Source organism: Heloderma suspectum, chromosome 2 (genome assembly GCF_057233095.1).
Source record: "Heloderma suspectum isolate Gila_16-S chromosome 2, 16-S_ref, whole genome shotgun sequence".
Classification (NCBI taxonomy): Eukaryota; Metazoa; Chordata; class Lepidosauria; order Squamata; family Helodermatidae; genus Heloderma; species Heloderma suspectum.
The window spans coordinates 158,251,536-158,272,513 of record NC_139459.1 but is presented as its reverse complement, the minus strand read 5'-3'; the positions used below and the strand labels follow the sequence as shown (position 1 = coordinate 158,272,513).

The following is a 20,978-nucleotide window of genomic DNA, read 5'->3' as shown; positions in this document are numbered from 1 at the left end:
CTCTTGATTCAGGGGGTACCAGTGTTCTTCACCCTCAGGAACTGAGGCTTCCAGTTCAGGATCCTGCTGTTTGGCCTTGCCACAGCCTTGAGGGTCCTTACCATGGCTGTCACTGCTGTCTACCTCCACCTTCAGGGCATCAGTGCCTTCCCATACATGATCTACTTCTCCCCACCAGTCACCTTGGTCATGGTGATGACTGACACATCCTGGTGGGATTGGGGAGCACACTGCAAGGGCCTCCACATCAATGCCCTCTTGTGTCCTGTGGAGAGAGATCTCCATATCCATAAGTTCTTTGGCTTACTGTGACCTAGGTGCTTCATGCTTTTTGCCACCAAGTTCATGACAACGTAGCCATAGTGTATTACCTGAACAAACATACTGAACATGCTGAAATGCTGGGTGGAAAGCAATGTTCTGGCTGATTGCTGAGGCACAGTTCTCACTGCTCCCATGAATGGTCCTTAGCTCCACGAGCCTCCTTTTCTATCACTGGAGTCTTTGCCACAAGCAAGAACAGAAAAAAAAAGTGCAGACATTATTGCAGCAGAGTGGGGATGGATGGAAACATTCCTTTTTGTGTTCTCCCCAATCCCCTTAATCACCTTGGAGCCAAGCACAATGCATGCTCCTTACCCTCTTGGTGGCCCGGGCAGCCTGGTTCACAGTGGTAATGTGACTCTCAGACTGAACCTGCCACTGGCTGCCTGGTCACATGGACCTTCTCTCCTGAGGCAGGGGCAAGTTCCTTCATTCAGACCTCCACAGGCTTGGATTGATGCTGTAGCTCATTCTCTGAAGCTGTCACAATGGATCTGCAGCCCACCCACAATCTGTCCACCAGGGTGTCATATTCAGCAAAATGGAAAGCATTTGTAAAGTTTACTGCAGAGAACTGTCCACTGTCTACAGTTTTGGATTTTTAAAATTATTCCTTAAAACAGATTTATCAGTTTGGGCAATTAAAGTGAATGTAATGGTGGTTTCTGCTACACTCTTAGGATTGATAGCTGTTCTGGACTTTTACACCCACTAGCTAAACACTTCATGAAGGGGTTGTCTAACTTGTATCCTTCCTACTGCACACACGCACCACCTCACCTTTCTTGGAATCTGTTGCGTTAACACAGTTAACAAAGCCTCTTTTGCTCACTTCAGCTTTTGTCCTGGAAAGTCATATTTCTGCTAGCTATCCACCAGGAGAGCAAACAAACTGTGGTAACTTTGGCATGATCCTCCATTCCTGCTCCTGCTCCACCTCCTTGGTGGGAGATTCAGCACAGGACAGAGATTCAGGACAGATAAAATGAAGTGCTTCTTCACATAGCACTTAGTTAAATTATGGAATTTGTAACGATGGCTGCCAATTTGGATGGCTTTAAAAGGGGGTTAGACAAATTCATGGAGGATAAGTCTATCAATGGCTCTTAGTCCTGATGGCTGTATGCTGCCTCCAGTATCAAAGGCAGTATATCTATGTACACTAGGTGTTGAGGAACATGGGTGGGAGGGTGCTGTTGCACTCAGGTCCTGCTTGTGGGTTTCCACAGGCAGCTGGTTGGCTACTATGTGGAATGCTGGACTAGATGGACCTCGGTCTGATCTGGGATGGCTCTTCTTATGTTCTTAAGTTCAGTCCTCAGAAGTGCACATTTCCTTTATCCTAAGCTGCTGTTTTGTCTTAGTCAGGACATCAATTTCCCGGGTTTCTTCCATAATTTGTCAACACTCTTGGAGTCCTCCTTTCATACATGGGATGATGGTTGTATGCTGACTTTCTTCCTGGAGTCTCCGGACAGACAGTTAGATTTTCCCCCTGGTTTTGTGGTGCCAAGAAGGGACAGGCAGTCTTCACTCAGCATTTCTTGCAATGGAACTCTCTACCTGCCTGTGTGTGCTACAAGCTTGCAAAAGTCCCAGAGACTCTGGAGTTTCACTCCATGATGCTACTCTGCCCATATGTAGGACTGCACAGAGACCATGAAGAAGAAAGATAGGTTGCTTACCTGTAACTCTAGGTCTTCGAGTTGTCATCTGTGCAGTTACACAACCCACCATCAAACCCCACTGCAGTCTGTATTTCTGTATTATGTCTGTATTTCTGCTTCACTTTTGTTTTTTATAGCCCATGTGTTGGTTGGAAGTTGGAACTGAGCAGGACGATAGGAGTCACATCCCTTGAGTGCACAGTCTGAAGGTGTGGACAGACTCTCCCCCAAACTCTAGCCTAGCTATACAAGTTTCCTGAATGGAGGTCTATGCAGGTGCAAAACCCATATGTGGCACTGCACAGAAGACCACTCAAAGAACTACAGTTAGAGATAAGCAACCTTATCTTTTCAATTACTGAGATAACAGCTTTGCTTGCATAAAACTCCCAGGAGCCAAAATACATGAAGGTGTATTCCTTGAAGAAATGTTGTTACAAGGACATTATGGCCATCTATCTTGTGTTTCAATCTTCCTTGAAAATCAGAACTAGCGTACATTTCAAGGCTTTTGGCTTTCATCTAATCTCATTTTAACTTTTTTTGGTTAACAGGCAACTTATGTGGATACAGTGGAGGATTTTGGTGGTGTCCCATGTTGACATTTATTCCAAGGCACTGGGTTTCTACAGTTGCAATCCTTTACACCCTTTACACACTTACCAAGGAGTAAGTCTCATGAACTCATTGGGGCTTACTTCTGAGTAGATGTGTATAGGATTGCACAATAACTGAACTAATACCAAAGGAATCTCGAGCTCTACAGGCTTCTCCACATCAGGTTTTTTATCCCACAACTTTACTGGGGTTTCTGCTTCCAGATTCTTTGCAGGATTAAGATGGGCTCCTTCACACACACGTCCTAGGGTTTGCGGGGGGAAGGATTGGCTTTATCTGCAAGTTCTGTATGTTTCATTATACAGCTACTAGAAGGTGCTGTGTTATAGTGTCACTTCCTCTTTACATGGACAAATTCAAACCACTTCAAACTGCTTCTTTTTATTACCTCATTATTCCCATTTCAAATAAAGCTGCATAAATTTTTGGAAAGCGTGGGAGAGGTGTTGGAGGTTGACAACGTCATGTAAAGGACCCGCAAACTTCCATGAGTAACCAATCTCAATCACAGGATAAAAGCCCCATGTGGCGAACCCCTACATCGGTATAGATATAGATTCAGGAGACAACTAAGAGTATTCCTATTAATTTATTTTTCTATTCAGAAAATATACTGGTTTCATAAAATAACTTGGATTTCCTTAAGTCTTTAGAGGTGCAACTTCAAAGTGAAATGGAAGATATCATTAGTCCAGAGGCAGAAATTACTCCTCCATTTCCAAGTGCCTCTTCTCATCCTTCATCTTTAAAAGATCTCTCAGGCAGTACAAACACTGTGGCATCTGAAGGAATTATGAAGGATAGTATCCCATGTCTCAGGTAAATGCTTTTAGATCGACAGAAAATTTATTCTCCCCTCCCTCAGTTGTCTTTTCCTCTCTCAAAATTTAGAATATAAGCTCCTCATGGCGGGCAGAGACCTGTCTATCCCCCACCCCGTCTTTGCTTATATTATACTGTGTAACACCATGGACACTGATAGCTCATTATTATAATTATAATAATTATTAATACATTTATATCCTGCCTTTTTTCCTCTTGTAAGGAACCTGAGACAGCTGTTCCTCCTCCTCCCCATTTTATCTTCACAAGAACCCTGTGAGGTAGATTAGGCTGAGAGGCAGTGACTGGCCCAAAGTCACCCAGTGAGCTTCATGGCCAAGTGGGGACTAGAACTAAACAATATTGCTGATGTCATGGAGGAGTGGATGGACAACTACTACTAGTAGTAGTTAAATAAAATGACTGGGTGTGAAATAAAGAACGCCTTAATATGATAATAAATTGGGATTTGTATCAATATTATTAACAACAAATAAATAGAAAGATGATATAGAATGGTCTCTAAGACTTGCTACAAATCAAGAAGTCCCTGGTTTAAATCTTATCTCAATTTTTTTTTAATGGACAGAAAAGGGAATCGTCCCTAATCCCAAATGATAAAAAGAAATAATATAAAGATCAGGGTAAAATTGCTGGGATATTTCAATATCCAGTGTATTAAAAATGATTAAAATTAAACATATTTAAACAAAATAAACAAAATATACCATAAACAATACATTTATATATCTTAGGGACAAAGAAAAACTGTGAATTATTTTAAAATATTTAGAGTGCAATCCTGTGATTTCTGCCCTGGATGATCATAAGCCTTCGAACTTGTTGGGTTATAGTCATCCAACTGCAGAGCAGGAGGCAGGGCAGATGTCATCATTGCCTCCCTGACCGCCCACTCTTCATTGTAGCTAAATGGACTTTTTTGCCCATCCAGCTGGTGCACTTCAGAGGGTGAGGGAAAGAGGTTGGAGAGGCCCCAGGATAGCTCGTATCCAGCCTCTCCAGTCCCTTACCCTTCCTGCCCACCAGAACACCCGCTTTACTGACTCTCCAAGGTTGCTTTCCTGACCTTGGAGAGGCAGCGAGCATAGCTCTCTCCATGCTGGCTGAAAGGGTGAAGGAGCACGGATTCCCAGCTCCGAGGTCAGAGCAATGTCTCCAACCTTGAATCTAGGAATCCGAAGTATCTTGTGGCCCCCCAGACGCTGTCTAGGGACCATAGGATTGTTGGGAATATTGCAACCTTGTCTGCAAGCTACTGGAAGGGGGCACTGTTGCAGTTAGTTCATGGAAATTTTGACCACAGCTAGGATCTCTGTAGCCTACAATGTGGTTTCCTATGGTTTCTTCCTTTTGCTCCTCCCCCCCCCAATCTCCACCATTGCTGGGAGCACATGTGTTTGCTCTATCGCTCCTGCGGGTGTAATGGAACACAAAATGGACTGAACAAACTCTTTGAAACTCTACGCTGTACCTGCATTGTACATGCAAGAATATTTGTGAGTAAAACTGTTTTATTTCACTGAAGAAGAGTGGGGTCCCTTTTATTGTTCTAAGAAAGCCTGTGTGCATGTGGGACTGGAACATGCTCATTGTGTTTTGCCTTTTTGTTTTTCTCTGCTAATTGCCTTTCTAACAGGAGGCATTATTACCTGGATGGGATAAATAATCCTATCAGGTTAAGGGGCCCAGACATGCAGAGCAGGTTTCACCAGACTGTTTTCTGATTTTTTTCCACTTTCTCCCCCCATCACACACACACAGAAGGCTAGTTTAGGGTTTTTGTTTGTCTTTGTTTTTGTTTGTTTGTTTGTTTTGCTGCTGAACATTTAGCAGAATAGCCTCAAATACTATTGGAGGTTTCTTTGGAAGATTACCAAAGCTGAATAGCCACAACTTTGAGCAGTGGAAAAATAAGGTTAATTGTTTTATTAGAAGCAAATAAAGTTTCAGAGAGCATTACAAAAGATAAACCAGAATCTGCAGATGAAGCTCAGAAATGGCTGGAGAAAGATGCAACAGCAAAGGCTTTTATTTGTGATGCATTAGATGATGATAAGCTAATTCATGTAAAAGACTCCAAAACATGCAAAGAGACATTAGACTGCCTCCAGGCTACATTTGGGTTTACAGATTCTAAGAGTCAGTCTGTCTGGATCAGAGAAATGTGTAAACTGAGACTTGAATCCAGAAGAAGCTGTGAGAGAAATATAACAGATGTATGGATGTACGAAATTGGCCTTACCTGGCTCTGCTGGGTTCCGCTGGGTGGGGGAGGTGCTCTGTCCCTCCCCCCGGAATCCTGGCCGGCTGGCTCCGCTCCACGGGGATTCTGCGGAGCCGCCAGCTGGCTCCGCCAGCAGCCAGACATCCGGCCACTGGCTAGCAGGGAAGCAAATGGCGGCGGCTGTAGCCGCCGCCGTTTGAGTCCCTGTAGTCAGCCGTGATAGGCTGCGTAAATCTTTACGTAGTCTATCACGTCTGACTTTAAAACAAAAAATGCACGTACGCAAATGGCAGCAGCTACGGCAGCCGCCATTTACGTTCCTTATTTTGGCCCGTCTTAGTCTATGTAAATATTTACATAGACTAAGACGGCGAAAATAAGGGGAACGCAAATAGCGTAGCGGACGCTATTTGCGTTCCCCCTTATTTTCGCCGTCTTGGTCTACGTAAATATTTACGTAGACTAAGACGGGCCAAAATAAGGAACGCAAATGGCGGCGGCTGTAGCCGCCGCCATTTGCGTACGCACGTTTGTTTGTTTTTTTAAGTCAGACGTGATTGGCTACGTAAAGATTTATGTAGCCTATCATGTCGTTTTTTGTTTTTTTAAAAAAAACCTAGCCATGATAGGCTACGTAAATCTTTACGTAGCCTATCACGTCTTTTTTTTTTTCCCCCCAAGACTGGAAATGGCGGCGGCAGCTGGTCGGAAGACCAGCCACTGCCGAAGCCGCTGCCGGAGCCGCCGCTGCCCAGAAGATCCACCCCAGGTAAGTCTCGTCCCGGGGGGGATCCGCGGGGGGGGGTGGCAGGCCGTTCTGCCACGGAGTTCGGGGGGCCAAATGCACTGGCATTCGGCCTTACCGAGATCTGTGGCGGAATTCTCTGTGGTCACCCAGCCACTCTGGGTGATGTACAACATTATATGTTGTACATCGCCCAGAGTGGCTGGGTGACCAGCCAGATGGGCGATTAATAAATTTAATATATAAATTTAATAAATAAATGGCGCCGGAAGATGAGCCCCTCAGGTTGGAAGGTGCCCAATATACTACTGGGGAAGAGCAGAGGGTATTTCCAAGTAGCACCAGAAAGAGTGAAGCGGCTGGGCCAAAGCCAAAAGGACACTCAGCTGTGGATGTGTCTGGTGGTGAAAAGAAAATCCAGTGCTGTAAAGAACAATATTGTTTAGGAACCTGGAATGTCAGATCAATGAATCAAGGTAAGCTGGAGGTGGTCAAACATGAGATGGCAAGATTGAACATTGACATCTTGGGAATCAGCAAACTAAAATGGACAGGCATGGGCGACTTTAATTCAGGTGACCATCATATCTACTACTGTGGGCAAGAATCCCTTAGAAGAAATGGAGTAGCACTCATAGTCAACAAAAGGGTGGGAAAAGCAGTACTGGGGTACAATCTTAAAAACGATAGAATGATCTCAGTACGAATCCAAGGCAAACCATTCAACATCACAGTAATTCAAGTCTATGCCCCAACCACTGATGCCGAAGAAGCTGAGGTTGATCGGTTCTATGAAGACCTACAACACCTTCTAGAACTAACACCGAAAAAAAGATGTCCTCTTCATCATGGGGGATTGGAATGCTAAAGTAGGAAGTCCAGAAATCACCGGGATAACAGGCAGGCATGGTCTTGGTGTACAAAATGAAGCAGGAAAAAGCTAATAGAGTTTTGCCAAGAGAACATGCTGATCATAGCAAACACTCTTTTCCAGCAACACAAGAGGCGACTCTACACATGGACATCACCAGATGGTCAATATCGAAATCAGATTGATTATGTACTTTGCAGCCAAAGATGGAGAAGCTCTATACAGTCAGTCAAAACAAGACCTGGAGCTGACTGTGGCTCAGATCATGAGCTTCTTATTGCAAAATTTCAGCTTAAATTGAAGAACGTAGGGAAAACCACTAAACCATTCAGGTATGACCTAAACCCTTATGAATATACAGTGGAGGTGAGGAATAGATTTCAGGGATTAGACCTGATAGACAGAGTGCCTGAGGAACTATGGACGGAGGTCCGTAACATTGTTCAGGAGGCAGCAATGAAATCCATCCCAAAGAAAAATAAATGCAAGGAAGCCAAGTGGCTGTCTGATGAGGCTTTACAAGTGGCTGAGGAAAGAAGGGAAGCGAAAAGCAAGGGAGAAAAAGGAAGATATATCCAAGAATAGCAAGGAGAGACAAGAAGGCCTTTTTAAATGAACAATGCAAAGAAATCAAGGAAAACAATAGAATGGGAAAGACTAGAGATCTTTTCAAGAAAATTGGAGATCTCAAGGGAATGTTTTGTGCAAAGACGGGCATGATAAAGGACAAAGAAGGCAGGGACCTAACAGAAGCAGATGGGATTAAGAAGGGGTGGCAAGAATACACAGAAGAACTATACAGGAAAGATCTGAATGTCCCTGATAGCCATGATAGTGCGGTCACTGAACTTGAGCCGGACATCCTCGAGAGTGAAGTCAAGTGGGCCTTAGGAAGCATTAGTAACAACAAAGCTAGCGGAGATGACAGTATTCCAGCTGAGCTATTTAAAATCCTAAAAGATGATGCTGTTAAAGTGCTACACTCAATATGCCAACAAATTTGGAACACTCAACAGTGGCCACAAGACTGGAAAAGGTCAGTTTACATTCCAATTCCAAAGAAGGGCAACGCCAAAGAGTGTTCGAACTACCGTACAATTGCACTCATTTCACATGCCAGCAAGGTTATGCTCAAAATCCTACAAGCTAGGCTTCAGCAGTATGTGAACCGAGAACTACTGGAAGTACAAGCTGGGTTTCGAAGAGGCAGAGAAACTAGAGATCAAATCGCCAACACTCGCTGGATCATGGCGAAAGCAAGAGAATTCCAGAAGAACATCTATTTTTGCTTCATTGACTACGCTAAAGCCTTTGATTGTATGGATCACAACAAACTGTGGCAAATTCTTAAAGAGATGGGAGTACCAGACCACCTTACCTGAGAAACCTGTACAAGGGTCAAGAAGCAACAGTAAGAACCAGACATGGAACAACCGATTGGTTCAAAACTGGGAAAGGAGTACGACAAGGCTGCATATTGTCTCCCTGCTTATTTAACATATATGCAGAGTACATCATGAGAAACGCCAGGTTGGATGAATCACAGGTCGGAATGAAGATTGCCAGGAGAATTATCAACAACCTCAGATACGCAGACGATACCACCCTAATGGCAGAAAGTGAAGAGGATCTCAAGAGCCTCTTGTTGAGGGTGAAAGAGGAGAGTGCAAAAGCTGGTTTGAAACTCAACATTAAAAAAACGAAGATCATGGCATGTGGCCCCATCACTTCCTGGCGTATAGAAGGGGAAGAAATGGAAGCAGTGACAGATTTTATTTTCTTGGGCTCCTAGATCACCACAGCCGGTGACTGTAGCCATGAAATTAAAAGACGTTTGCTCCTTGGGAGGAAAGCTATGGTAAACCTAGACAGCATAGTAAGAAGCAGAGACATCACCTTGCCTACAAAGGTCCGTATAATCAAAGCTATGGTTTTCCCAGTAGCAACATATGGCTGTGAGAGCTGGACTATAAGGAAGGCTGAGCGCCGAAGAATTGATGCTTTCGAACTGTGGTGCTGGAGAAGACTCTTACGAGTGCCCTGGACTGCAAGGAGGTCCAATCAGTCCATCCTAAAGGAAATCAACCCTGAGTGCTCATTGGAAGGACAGATACTGAAGCTGAAGCTCAAATATTTTGGCCACCTAATGCGAAGAGAAAAGTCACTGGAAAAGACCCTGATGCTGGGAAAGACTGAAGGCAAAAGGAGAAGGGGACGGCAGAGGATGAGATGGCTAGATAGCATCACTGATGCAATGAATATGAACTTGAGCACACTCCGGGAGAGAGCGGAGGACAGGAAGGCCTGGCATGCTGTGGTCCATGGGGTCACGAAGAGTCGGACACGACTTAACGACTGAACAACAACAAAACACGGTGATAGTGATAATACATCTAGGTGCATATGCTGTGTAAAGGCAAAGAGGATCAGGCCCTGCTTTCCAACTCAGCCTGAAAAAAGAAGCACCAAAGTGCTAGATCTTGGACACAGTGATGTCTGTGGCCCAATCGATGTGCCTTCATTAGGGAAGAATAGATAGGTTTTAATATTTGTGGATTTTTCTCAAGATACTGCATAAGGAAGAAAAAGAGTGAAACGCACAACATGCTGAAGAAATACATCGCCATGGTCAGTAATAAGTTTTGCAAAAGACTTCAGGCGCTGCAATTGGACAACAGTGGTGAGTACATTTCGCACCACACCCAAGCATTCCTGGATGAACAGGGCATACTGCACAGGAGGGATGTGGCTTACACTCCTGAGTGGAATGGCACCGCCGAAAAGAAGCTGAGATCTCTTCTGGAAATGTCAAGGTTTTTGTTGACAGATGCAGAAGTGCCTGATCAATTATGGGGAGATGCTATCATGTCTGGTGGTAGTTTGACAGCAACCTACCTCCAGAACAGATTGCCAGTCAAGGGCACCACACAGACACCATTTCAGCTATGGCACAATAGAGCCCCAAAGATGGATCACATTAGACTGTTTGGCAACCAAGCCTTTGGTTATTCACCAGAGCAAAAGAGGCAGAAGTTAGATGCCAAAGCAGCAAGAGATTGTGTTAATTGGCTATGCTCCAGGAACCAAAAGGTATACAGTGATGAATTTTATTTATTTATTATTGCATTTATATCCCACCTTTTTTCCTCTTGCAAGGAACCCAAGGCGGCTTACATTATCCTCCTCCTCCTCTCCATTTTATCCTCACAACAACAACCCTGTGAGGGAGGTTGGGCTGAGAGTCTGTGACTGGCCCAAAGTCACCCAGTGAGCTTCCATGGCCGAGTGGGGACTAGAACCCGGATCTCCTGGCTCCCAGTCCAGCACTCTTGCCACTACACCACACTGGCTCTTAAAACAAGTTTTAAAACAAGTGAAGTCAGCACAAGGCATGTGGTCTATTCTGATGAACAAAATAGACAAGAGAGAAACCGCATTAGCTCAGAGAAGCCTGATGCCCCTCACTAGTGTACAGAAATGGGACAACAGAACCCTCACTACCAGAAACACATCATGAATCAGATATGGAGCAGACAAGGTAGATGATACAAGAGTTGAACCAGAGGCCGAGGGCAGTGAAGGGGATGCAGAAGGAGATGTTGAGACAGATGTGTTAAAAGATACTGTGATAGCAGATCAGATTCCAGAACCAGCTCACAGATGCTCATCATGACCCAACAAAGGCATACCAGCATGGCACCTTTCCTACCTTACAAGGTCAATGCCATCCAATGAACCATCAGCTTTGGAGGAAATTGAACAAATGCTGAAGGCTGAGGCCAGTCGATAGCAGCCCAAGAGGAAAGCAGCCCAAGAAGAAATAAAAGCCGTAGCCGCCGCCGTTTGCGTTCACGTTTTTTTTTTTAACCCAGCCATGATAGGCTACGTAAAGATTTACCTATCACTTCTCTGTAAAAAAAAACAAAAAAAACCCCACCCTCCAGACTGCAAATGGCGGTGGTGGCCGGTCGGAAGACCAGCCGGAGCCGCCGCCGCCCGGAACATCCGCCCCAGGTAAGTCTCGTCCCGGGGGGGATCCGTGGGGGGGCGGGGGCTGGCAGGCCTTTCCGCCACAGATTTTGGGCGGCCGAATGCACTGGCATTCGGCCTCACCAAGATCCGTGGCAGAATTCTCTGACATCCCTAACATCATCCCCTCCAACAGTTTGGTGATGTTGTTTTGTATATATGGCTTAAAGTTATTGGGGTTAAATACCACCTCAGTACTACCTTCAAGGATTTTTTTCGTATTTTTGCTGATGCTGAGTGATATGGCTTTATAACCCATATTCCATTCCATTTCTTTTCCTCTGTCTTTCCTTTTATATCACGTTCCCGTATTTCTTTCAGCCCTAGGGTTGTTCCCATTGTTTCCATAATTAATATCTTATATATGTTGGATGTGAGGCCTTTGATATATGTTAGATGTGAGGCCTTTGATTCAAATACAAGTATCAGTTGTTCAAATGTTGTTAACGGTCTTGTGGCCTGTTTCCAAACTATAGGGTTGGTATTAAAATGGAGTACCTGGTATAATTGAAACCAGTTTATTTATTTATTTTTGCCTTCTAGTTGTTCTTTTAGTTGTGGGCCTGTTTGGGGGGTAACTTTCTCAAATAAATCTTTTAACCTAAATAATCTGGCCTGCTTCCATGTGCTAAATTGGGACCATTTGTCCTTATCATAAAAACCAAGGTGCAGTAAAAATGGTATAAGCGGGGAAACATATGGTGATAATGTATGTTGCCATTTCCTCCATATTTTAAATGTTAAATGTAAGAAGGGATTCGTAATCACTTCTAAATCTTTTGCTTTGGAAACTGTAAAGGGAAGACCTTGAATTTTATTTTTGCTAATTCCCATAGACTCCATATTTATCCATTGGTGTTCTTCATTCATATGGATTAGATATATCACATGCCTAATTTGGAATGCCTTGAAGTAAAAATGCATATTTAGTATGCCTATTCCTCCATTTCTGGGTTGTCTATTTAAGATTTTTCAATTCATTCTGTATTGTTTATTATTATGAATAAATTTGTTTATAATGTTCTGCCAGGTTTTTAACCATTTATCTGGGATTGCAATTGGAAAAACTTGAAAAAGATATGTGAGTTTGGGAAGGATTGTCATTCTCACTGCTTCCACTTTACCCAGCCAAGACAGGTTAACTGTGGTCCACTTTTTCATTTCTTTTTTTATTTGGTTAATTAGGGGGAGGTAGTTTATTTTTATTAGTTTTGGGAGATTTTTTGTTTTTTGGACACCCAGATATTTTAGGCTTGATGTACATAGTATAAATCCCGATTTGGTTTGTAGATTCATTTTGGAATTTTTATTAAGTTAATACATAGGATTTCAGATTTTTTATAGTTAATTTTAAGACCTGACACCTTACCAAAATACTTAATTTCATCCATTGCTTCCGTAATGGACTTCTCTGGGTGAGTTAGCATTAATGCGATATCATCCACAAAAAGGTTAACCTTGTATTTAGTTCCGTTAATTTTAATGCCTTTAATATATTCTCATTTTCTCTTATTCTAATTGCCAGGGGCTCTTATTCTAATTGCCAAAGGCAAATAGGAGTGGCAGAAGTGGGCACCCCTGTTTCATGCCCCTATTTAATCTTTTTGGAGTCTAATTCATTAGTTCTGATTACAGCATGGTTATCTTTGTATAACTGATTTACTAAATTAGTAAATTTAGGTCCAAAATTCATCATAATCATGAGTTCAGTTAGAAAGGGCCCTTCCACCTTGTCAAAGACTTTTGTGGTATCAAGTGAGATTATAGCTGACTCTATGCAATTATCCCTGCTGTACTGTATAACATTAAGGATTTTTCGAATGGGGTCTGGTAGTTGTCTATTTTTTATTAATCCTGTTTGATCAGTATGGGTATACTGTGAGGCCAATTGACCCAGTCTATCTGAGATTATTCCTGTGAATATTTTATAATCCTGATTTGTTAGTATTGTGGGTCTATAAGAATCCACATGATGTAGTTCTTTCCCTGGCTTGGGTATAGTTATTATTCCTGATATAATATATGGTAGCATTGCTCCTCCTTATAATATTTCACTGCAAAGGATTGTTAAATGTAGGGAAAGTGCTGAATTTAGTTTTTTATAAAAATCCCCAGGTAGCCCATCCATCCCTGGTTTTGATTTTTTTAATGATACTTTGAACTTTGTCCTCTGTAATTTGCCTTGTAAGAGATTCTTGGTGTATATTACTTATTTGGGGCAGAGTCACTTTATGTAAATACTCTCTTATTTGATTTTTGTTTGGATAATCAGAGGAGTGTAGTTTTGTAAAGAACTGTTCAAATTCTTTGCTATTTTTTTTTGTTTTGTAGTTTATATTTCCTTTTTCATCTTTAATTGTATAAATCCTACTTCGACTTCTCCTATTCCTAAGTTTATTTGCCAATAGTTTTGCATTTTTGTTGTCAAACTCATAATATTTTTGCTTGGTATATTGCATAGCTACTGTAATTTGATCAATATCTAAAGCATCAAGTTCCTCTCTTTTCTGCATTAGTTTTCTGTATATTTGTTTTTCCCCTATCTGTTTGTGTATTGTTTCCAGTTGGTCTATTACTGTTACTAATGTCTCCATTCTTTGGTGTTGTTCTTTTATAATATGGCACAGTTCACTGAGAGCCTTTCCACTTACCATTGCCTTCATGGTGTCCCAAACAATAGCAATTATACCTTCTGTATAATTTTGTTAAAAAAAATTGTGTCACTGTTTCCTGAAGGCAGTTAAGGACATGTTGTTTATATAATAATGTCTGATTTAACCTCCAGCAAGGTGAGTAGTCTTCCCTCTCCTCAAGCTGGAGAGTAGTAGCTATTGGAGCATGATCTGAAATTGTGATAGGACTAATGGAAGAATGCATCAAATATTGAGATAGTCTATGTGATACCAAGATGTAGTCTATTCGTGTGTGTGTGTGTGTGTAAGTCCTCTCCATGAGTCCATCAATTCAAAATCTAAAAGAGTCTGTAATAAACCTGATTCCTTAGTTTCTTCATTTTTGATACGTTGGCCTTTTCTATCTAATTTATAATCAACAATTAAATTTAAATCTCCCCCTATAATTACTTCCCCTTCCTTAAACTCATTCAATTTTTGTAAAGTACATTTTAAAAATTGTAAGTTGTTCTGAGTTTGGACTATAGATAGAACCTATTGGGATATTTGTTGTACCAAGGGTACCTTTTATAGAATAAAGTGACGTCTTTCATCTCTGACATCATTGCCCTTCATATTAAAGTCTTTTGCAAACATCATATCTACCCTTCTCAATTTGGAAGTCCCTGCTGCTGTAAAATATTCCCCGACCCATGGACACAATAAAGATTTATCATTTTTTCCCCACAGGTGGGTTTCCTGTAATAAAACTACTTGGGGTTTTTCCCTTTTACATATATTTTGTATTCTGTTACGCTTTATAGGAGTTCCCAGCCCTCTAACATTAAATGACATAATTTTTATATCATTCATCTTATATTGGTAGAAAGATTATTCAAGCTACCTGTACATTTAATATCTGTTGCATAGAAATTAGTTTCCCCATTTTCCCCATTTTTGGCTCTACTGTAATAAAAACCTTAACATATTAATGAGAAACAACACAAACTTCCCCTTAACCTCCGGGCTAGTCTTGTCAGATTAGGTACTTTTTCTTAGTACACCCATGCTAAAGAGCTTATCTCCCTTTGCCCTGGCAAGAAGGCTAGAAAGTGAAGACATTCCCGCCCCGCCCCCCTTTTCCTCACCACAGATTATATAGTAAAGTATATCAATACTTTTCTAGGACATCTTATATATTGCAGCAGTCACTCCCGCTGGGTCAGGTCCCTTGTTCTACTGTTGGATAAGTATTCATGAGTTGTTTTCTTTGCTGATACGTTCTTCTTGTGAATCTCCTTGGCAGCCTTGACCATTTAGAATTCCTGCTTCCATTGTCTGCTCCATTTGCTGCTGCTTCATCAATTGGCATATTATACCTGCCTTCGGGAATCAGCTTAAGTTGTTTTAATGTTGCTTTTGCCTCCTGGTGTGAACTGATTATGAAGGTGTTGTTATCTTTAGAAAAGATCGGCTTGAATGGGAAGCCCCAGGAATAGTTTACTCTGCTTTTTGCAGAGTCTCTGGGAAATACCGGTTGGCCCTTCATTGTTGCAAGATTTCAGGGCATAAATCCTGAAAGAATGTTCCTCAGAATTCTAGCTGCTTTCAGTATTTTATCTCTTATGGCTCCATTAACAAACTTAATAAGTATGTCTCTTGGCTTGCTGTCTTCTTGAGGTTTAGGCCCAAGGGCTCTATGGGCTCTCTCGATATCGTATACTGTGATTGCAATATCTGGGAAGATTGTGTTTAGTAACTTTATAATTGCAGTTGTTCATTCCCATTGACCAACAGATTCTTTCAGTCCTCTAATATGCAGGCTTTGACGTCTGCTGCAATTTTCTAGATCCTGGAGGTGTTCTTGCAATTGAAAGTGGTTTTTAAAAAAAATATATATATATATCTCCATATCAATTTGGTTCTTTATTTCCATGCCAAGTGCTTCACTGGTTGTTTTTGAGACTTCAGTTACTGTGCCTGTCAGGCCCAATATTTTTTCTTCTTCTAATGGTTTAAGACCAGTAGACCAGTCAGCTTTGAGCTTCCTCTTAAGCTCCTGCAGTTGTCCTGAGATTTCTGCTAAGAGGTCTGAGGGGGGCCCCCCCACTGCCATCTTGGGTTGATTAGGTGCCATGCTGAGATCGCTATCTTCATAATTGAATGGCTTTTTCTTGTCTTTAAAGGCACTTTAACTCCACTGTTTTGTTATGTTGATGGGCTCTAAAGCATGACCTGTCAGATTTCAGTCAATGTTGTCAATTTCAGCTGCTTTTGATGTCAGTAGACTTAAAAGTGTCTGTGGTGGGGATCCGAGGCACAGATTAAACCACCGAAAGAAAATAATTAGGAAATTCAACTTACTATCTAGGCATTCAGACTGAAAGAGAAGAGGATGGTTCCAGTCTTCAAGGAGAAGACAAGGATGAAACTTTTGAAAAGCAGATAGCCAATGTTTTAAGGAAGCATGATGTAGTGGTAATGGGGGACTTCAATTTCCCCGATATTTGTTGGGAGACAAATTCTGCAAAACATGGCCCCTCCAGGAAATTCCTGACTTGTGTGGTGGATAACTTCCGCCTACAGAAAGTAGAGGAAGGAACTAGAGGATTGGCTATCCTTGACTTGATCCTAACCAACAGAGATGACTTAGTGGAGAAAGTAGCAGTTTCCCCAACTAACTGGGGGAAAGCGACCATGTTGTACTTGAGTTCTTGGTTCTAAGGGAAGCAAAAGCTGGGTGTTGTCAAACGCATACCCTGGATTTTAGGAAAGCTGATTTTAATAAACTCAGAACAATGATCAGTAAGGTCCCATAGGAAGCATCCCTAATGAGAAAAGGAGTCCAAGATGGGTGGGAGTTTTTAAAAAAGGAAATTCCCAAGGCACAATTACAAACAATTCCAACAAGAAGAAACGGTGGAAGAGAACAGAAGAAGCCAGTGTGGCTTCACAAAAAGCTTAGAGATTACCTGAAAATAAAAAAGCACACATATAGGAAGTGGAAAAGAAGGCCAAGCAACAGAGGAAGAGTACAGGCAGGTAGCACAGAATTGCAGGAATGACATCAGGAAGGCTAAAGCTGAGAACGAGCTGAGGTTAACGAGGGATGCTAAAAGCAACAAAAAGGCTTTCTTCAGCTATGTGCATAGTAAAAGTCAGAGGAAAGAAATGGTGGTTCAGCTATTAAATAAGGATGTCAAAATTATAACAGATGACAAAGAAAAGGCAGACGTGCTCAATTCCTACTTTGGCTCAGTCTTCTCCCAAAAGAGGGTCTATGAGCCCCCTGGCAAAGGTGAAGTACAGGCTGAAGGGGCAGGATTGCAGCTTGAAATCTATAGGCATAAGGTCAAGGAACACCTCATTACTTTGAATGAGTTCAAATCTCCAGGGCCAGATGAACTGCATCCTAGAGTAATCAAGGAACTGGCAGAAGAACTGTCAGAACCACTGTCTATTATCTTTGAGCAATCCTGGAGGACGGGTGAAGTGCCATATGACTGGAGGAGGGCTAATGTTGTCCCTATCTTCAAAAAGGGCAAAAAAACTACTGACTGGGAACTACAGACCAGTCAGCCTGACATCAATCTCTGGGAAAATTCTGGAGCAGATGATAAAGCAATCCATCTGTAAGCACCTTGAAAACAATGCAGTGATTACTCGAAGCCAACATGGATTTGTCAAGAACAAATCCTGCCAGACGAATCTGATCTCATTTTTTGATCAAGTAACCTCCTTTGTGGACCATGGGAATACTGTAGACATCATATACCTCGACTTCAGCAAAGCTTTCGACAAAGTGCCCCATGATATCCTGATCAGCAAACTAGTTCAAAGTGAGCTAGATGAAACAACGATCTGGTGGATTCACAGTTGGCTACAGAATCGGACTCAAAGAGTGCTCATCAATGGAACCTTCTCAAACTGGGGAGAGGTAACGAGTGGGGTACCGCAGGGCTTAGTCCTGAGCCCAGTGCTCTTCAACATTTTTATTGATGACTTGGAGGAGGAGGTGCAGGGAATGCTGATCACATTTGCAGATGACACAGAACTGGGCGGGATAGCTAATACTTTGGAAGACAGAAACAAAATTCAAAGTGATTTTGATAGACTGGAGAGCTGGGCAGAAAACAACATAATGGAATTTAATAGGAATAAATGCCAAGTTCTGCACCTAGGAAAAAGAAACCAAATGCACAGTTACAAGATGGGGGATACGTGGCTCAACAACACTACGAGCAAGAAGGATCTTGGAATTGTTGTCGATCACAAGCTGAATATGAGCCAACAATGTGATGTGCCTGCAAAAAAGGCAAATGCCATTTTGGGCTGCATTAATAGAAGCATAGCTTCCAAATCCCAAGAAGTACTAGTTCCCCCCTACTCAGCACTGGTTAGGCCTCATCTGGAGTACTGTGTCCAGTTCTGGGCACCACACTTTAAGAAGGATGCAGACAAACTGGAGAGAGTTCAGAGGAGGGCAACAAAGATGATCAGGGGACTGGAAACAAAGCCCTGTGAAGAGAGACTGAAAGAACTGGGAATGTTTAGCCTCGAGAAGAGAAGAGAAGAGAAGAGAAGAGGGGAGATATGATAGCACTCTTCAAGTACTTGAAAGGTTGTCACAGAGAGGAAGGCCAGGACCTCTTCTCAATCATCCCAGAGTGCAGGACACGGAATAATGGGCTCAAGTTACAGGAAGCCAGATTCTGGCAGAACATCAGGAAAAACTTCCTGACTGATAGAGCAATATGACAATGGAGCCAATTGCCTAGGGAGGTAGTGGGCTCTCCCACACTGGAGGTGTTCAAGACGAGGCTGGACAGCCATCTGTCAGGGATGCTGTGACTTGGATTCCTGCATTGAGCAGGGGGTTGGACTCGATGGCCTTGTAGGCCCCTTCCAACCCTACTGTTCCATGCTTCTGTGATTCTATGATTCAATCTTTTAAGTGAACAGCAAAAGATTATTGAACTTTTGGAGAAAGTTGAGCTGGACTCAAAGATGCCAGCACCATAGCAACGCCTATGGAAACAGACTTCCTCAAGAAGGAAGATGAAAGTGAATTTCACTAAACAATAGCAAGTACAGAACACCAATAGGGAAATTCCCATACTTAACCTCTACCACCAGACCAGGCATAGCAACTGCTGTAGGAATCCTAAGCAGAAAAACTAGCTCACCCACTGAAAGAGACTGGGTTGCTGTTAAAAGATTGGTTAGATACTTAAAAGGGGACTATGGACTTTTACCTAAAATTACCAGCTAGTAGCAATCCAGAATTGGTAGGCTACACTGATGCAGACTGGGCCATGGACAGCTCTGACCACAAATACACCAATGGATACACCATACTGGTATATGGGAATGTGCCAGTCTCCTGGGCCAGCCAAAAACAAACAGCAAGTAGCTCTATCACCCACAGAATTTGAGTACATAGTGTCTATCTATTATTAATTGACTTCTTTATACCTGCCTTTACGGCTTTTAACAGCAGGGTTTGATACTGGGTGAGGCGCTCTAGCCCCACTTGTGTTTTGGGATTCCAGCGGGGGGGGGGGTTACTTACAAGGAGACTTTATTGGGTAACTTACAGCACACAGGCGTACTTAATGGTTGGATCATTCTCTGAACCACGAACTATTGAGCTTCTCTGAACCACGAACTATTGGGCTTCTCTGAACCACGAACTATTGGGCTAAATGGGTTTTATACCATACATGTTACCCATGAGGCAGCACAACACTAGCAAGCATTTTCAGCATAGGCTAGAAGTGTTTGGCACAGCTTCCTGTAAACAACTTCGCTTCCCAAAGTGCTTGATAACACTTTTATTCATTAGTATGGGAAGACAATTTTTTTCTCTTTCTTTTGCTTTCTTTTTCTTTGCTGATCTGTCTGTATTGCAGATCATGTTTCAAACTTTTTACATAAAACTTTCTGCTCCATGCACCAGCCTTGTCTCTTTATTTGTCTTTTTTAAGTTAAACTCACTTAAACCTTTCTGCCTTACACTAGTCCCAATGACACACATTTGGGATAGGCTCTTCTTCTCCTAGTTACATTTTTTTCATCTTAAAGAACTATTACATTATTGTGGCTACTTTACCCCAGGTAATAAGCTCCAGGCACAATCAGCTGCTTTTAATTTACCCTGGGGGCAACTATGGCCGCGCTTCTTTTCTACAAATGTTTTTTTTCTTTGCCTCTTGCCTTTTCTTTCTTCTTTTTTTTTTTCCTTGTCTATCTGTCTTCTACTTCCTCTATTTCCTTCTTTTTTTACTTGCCTTTGTCTTTTCTCCTTGTCATCCATCGGGAACCACACTTAGTATCATTTGGAGTTGCAACTAACACTAATCTGCAAATATCACATATATTTTATGATATCTAAGAAATCATAAAATATATATAACAAACTTTTTCTGCAATTTAACACAATGAATGGAAAACACTTTTTGCATGGTAAGGCATGATGGAGCAGATCCAGCAATCATACTGCTCTTCTGGCTGAAAGCTCAGGGCCCATTAAAATTAAGGGACGGGCATACCCACACACGCAAAGAGTTCTAGGTCACCATTTTTGCATCGGCAACTCTATGCTGCATGAGTTCTGGCAGAAGGAAATCTAAAAGTCATGGATCAAACTCAGCCTGCTCTACACTGAGCTGACTACAAACACAGACACACGGTCCACAGCGATGAGAGTTTAAGTTTATCAAAAGCTTCACAGCACTGTCCATGGCAAGTCTTTGACAATTTAAAATTTTAGTTCATGTGCAGAGTGTCTCTAAAAAGCCCAGATGATGATGGAGGCAAACAGAGAAGGCTCTGGGCAATGAAGATGCGATGTTTCCAGCAAAGGCTCTCCACTTTTGCATCAGTTTAAAAAGGGAAAGTGTGGCCCTACACCCCTTCTGACAGACAAGGGCCTTTAACTTTTTAGCAAGGCCTTTGTCTAAACAGAGCGGCACAGCTCAGCTCTCTAGCCGTGACGCTTTAACCTGGGCAACTCCTCTGTAAATTTTATTTTACTTCTGTCAGG

General features: G+C 42.2%; 1 protein-coding gene across 1 annotated transcript in view; it reads left to right on the top strand.

Annotated features, from left to right (window-relative positions):
• Positions 1–20,978, top strand: part of STXBP5L (syntaxin binding protein 5L) — a 285,752-nt gene that overhangs the window by 162,341 nt on the left and 102,433 nt on the right. The window contains exon 16 of the mRNA XM_084835365.1: positions 3,256–3,428. Within this exon, the coding sequence (XP_084691491.1) occupies positions 3,256–3,428 (173 nt within the window). The remainder of the gene's footprint in view (positions 1–3,255; positions 3,429–20,978) is intronic.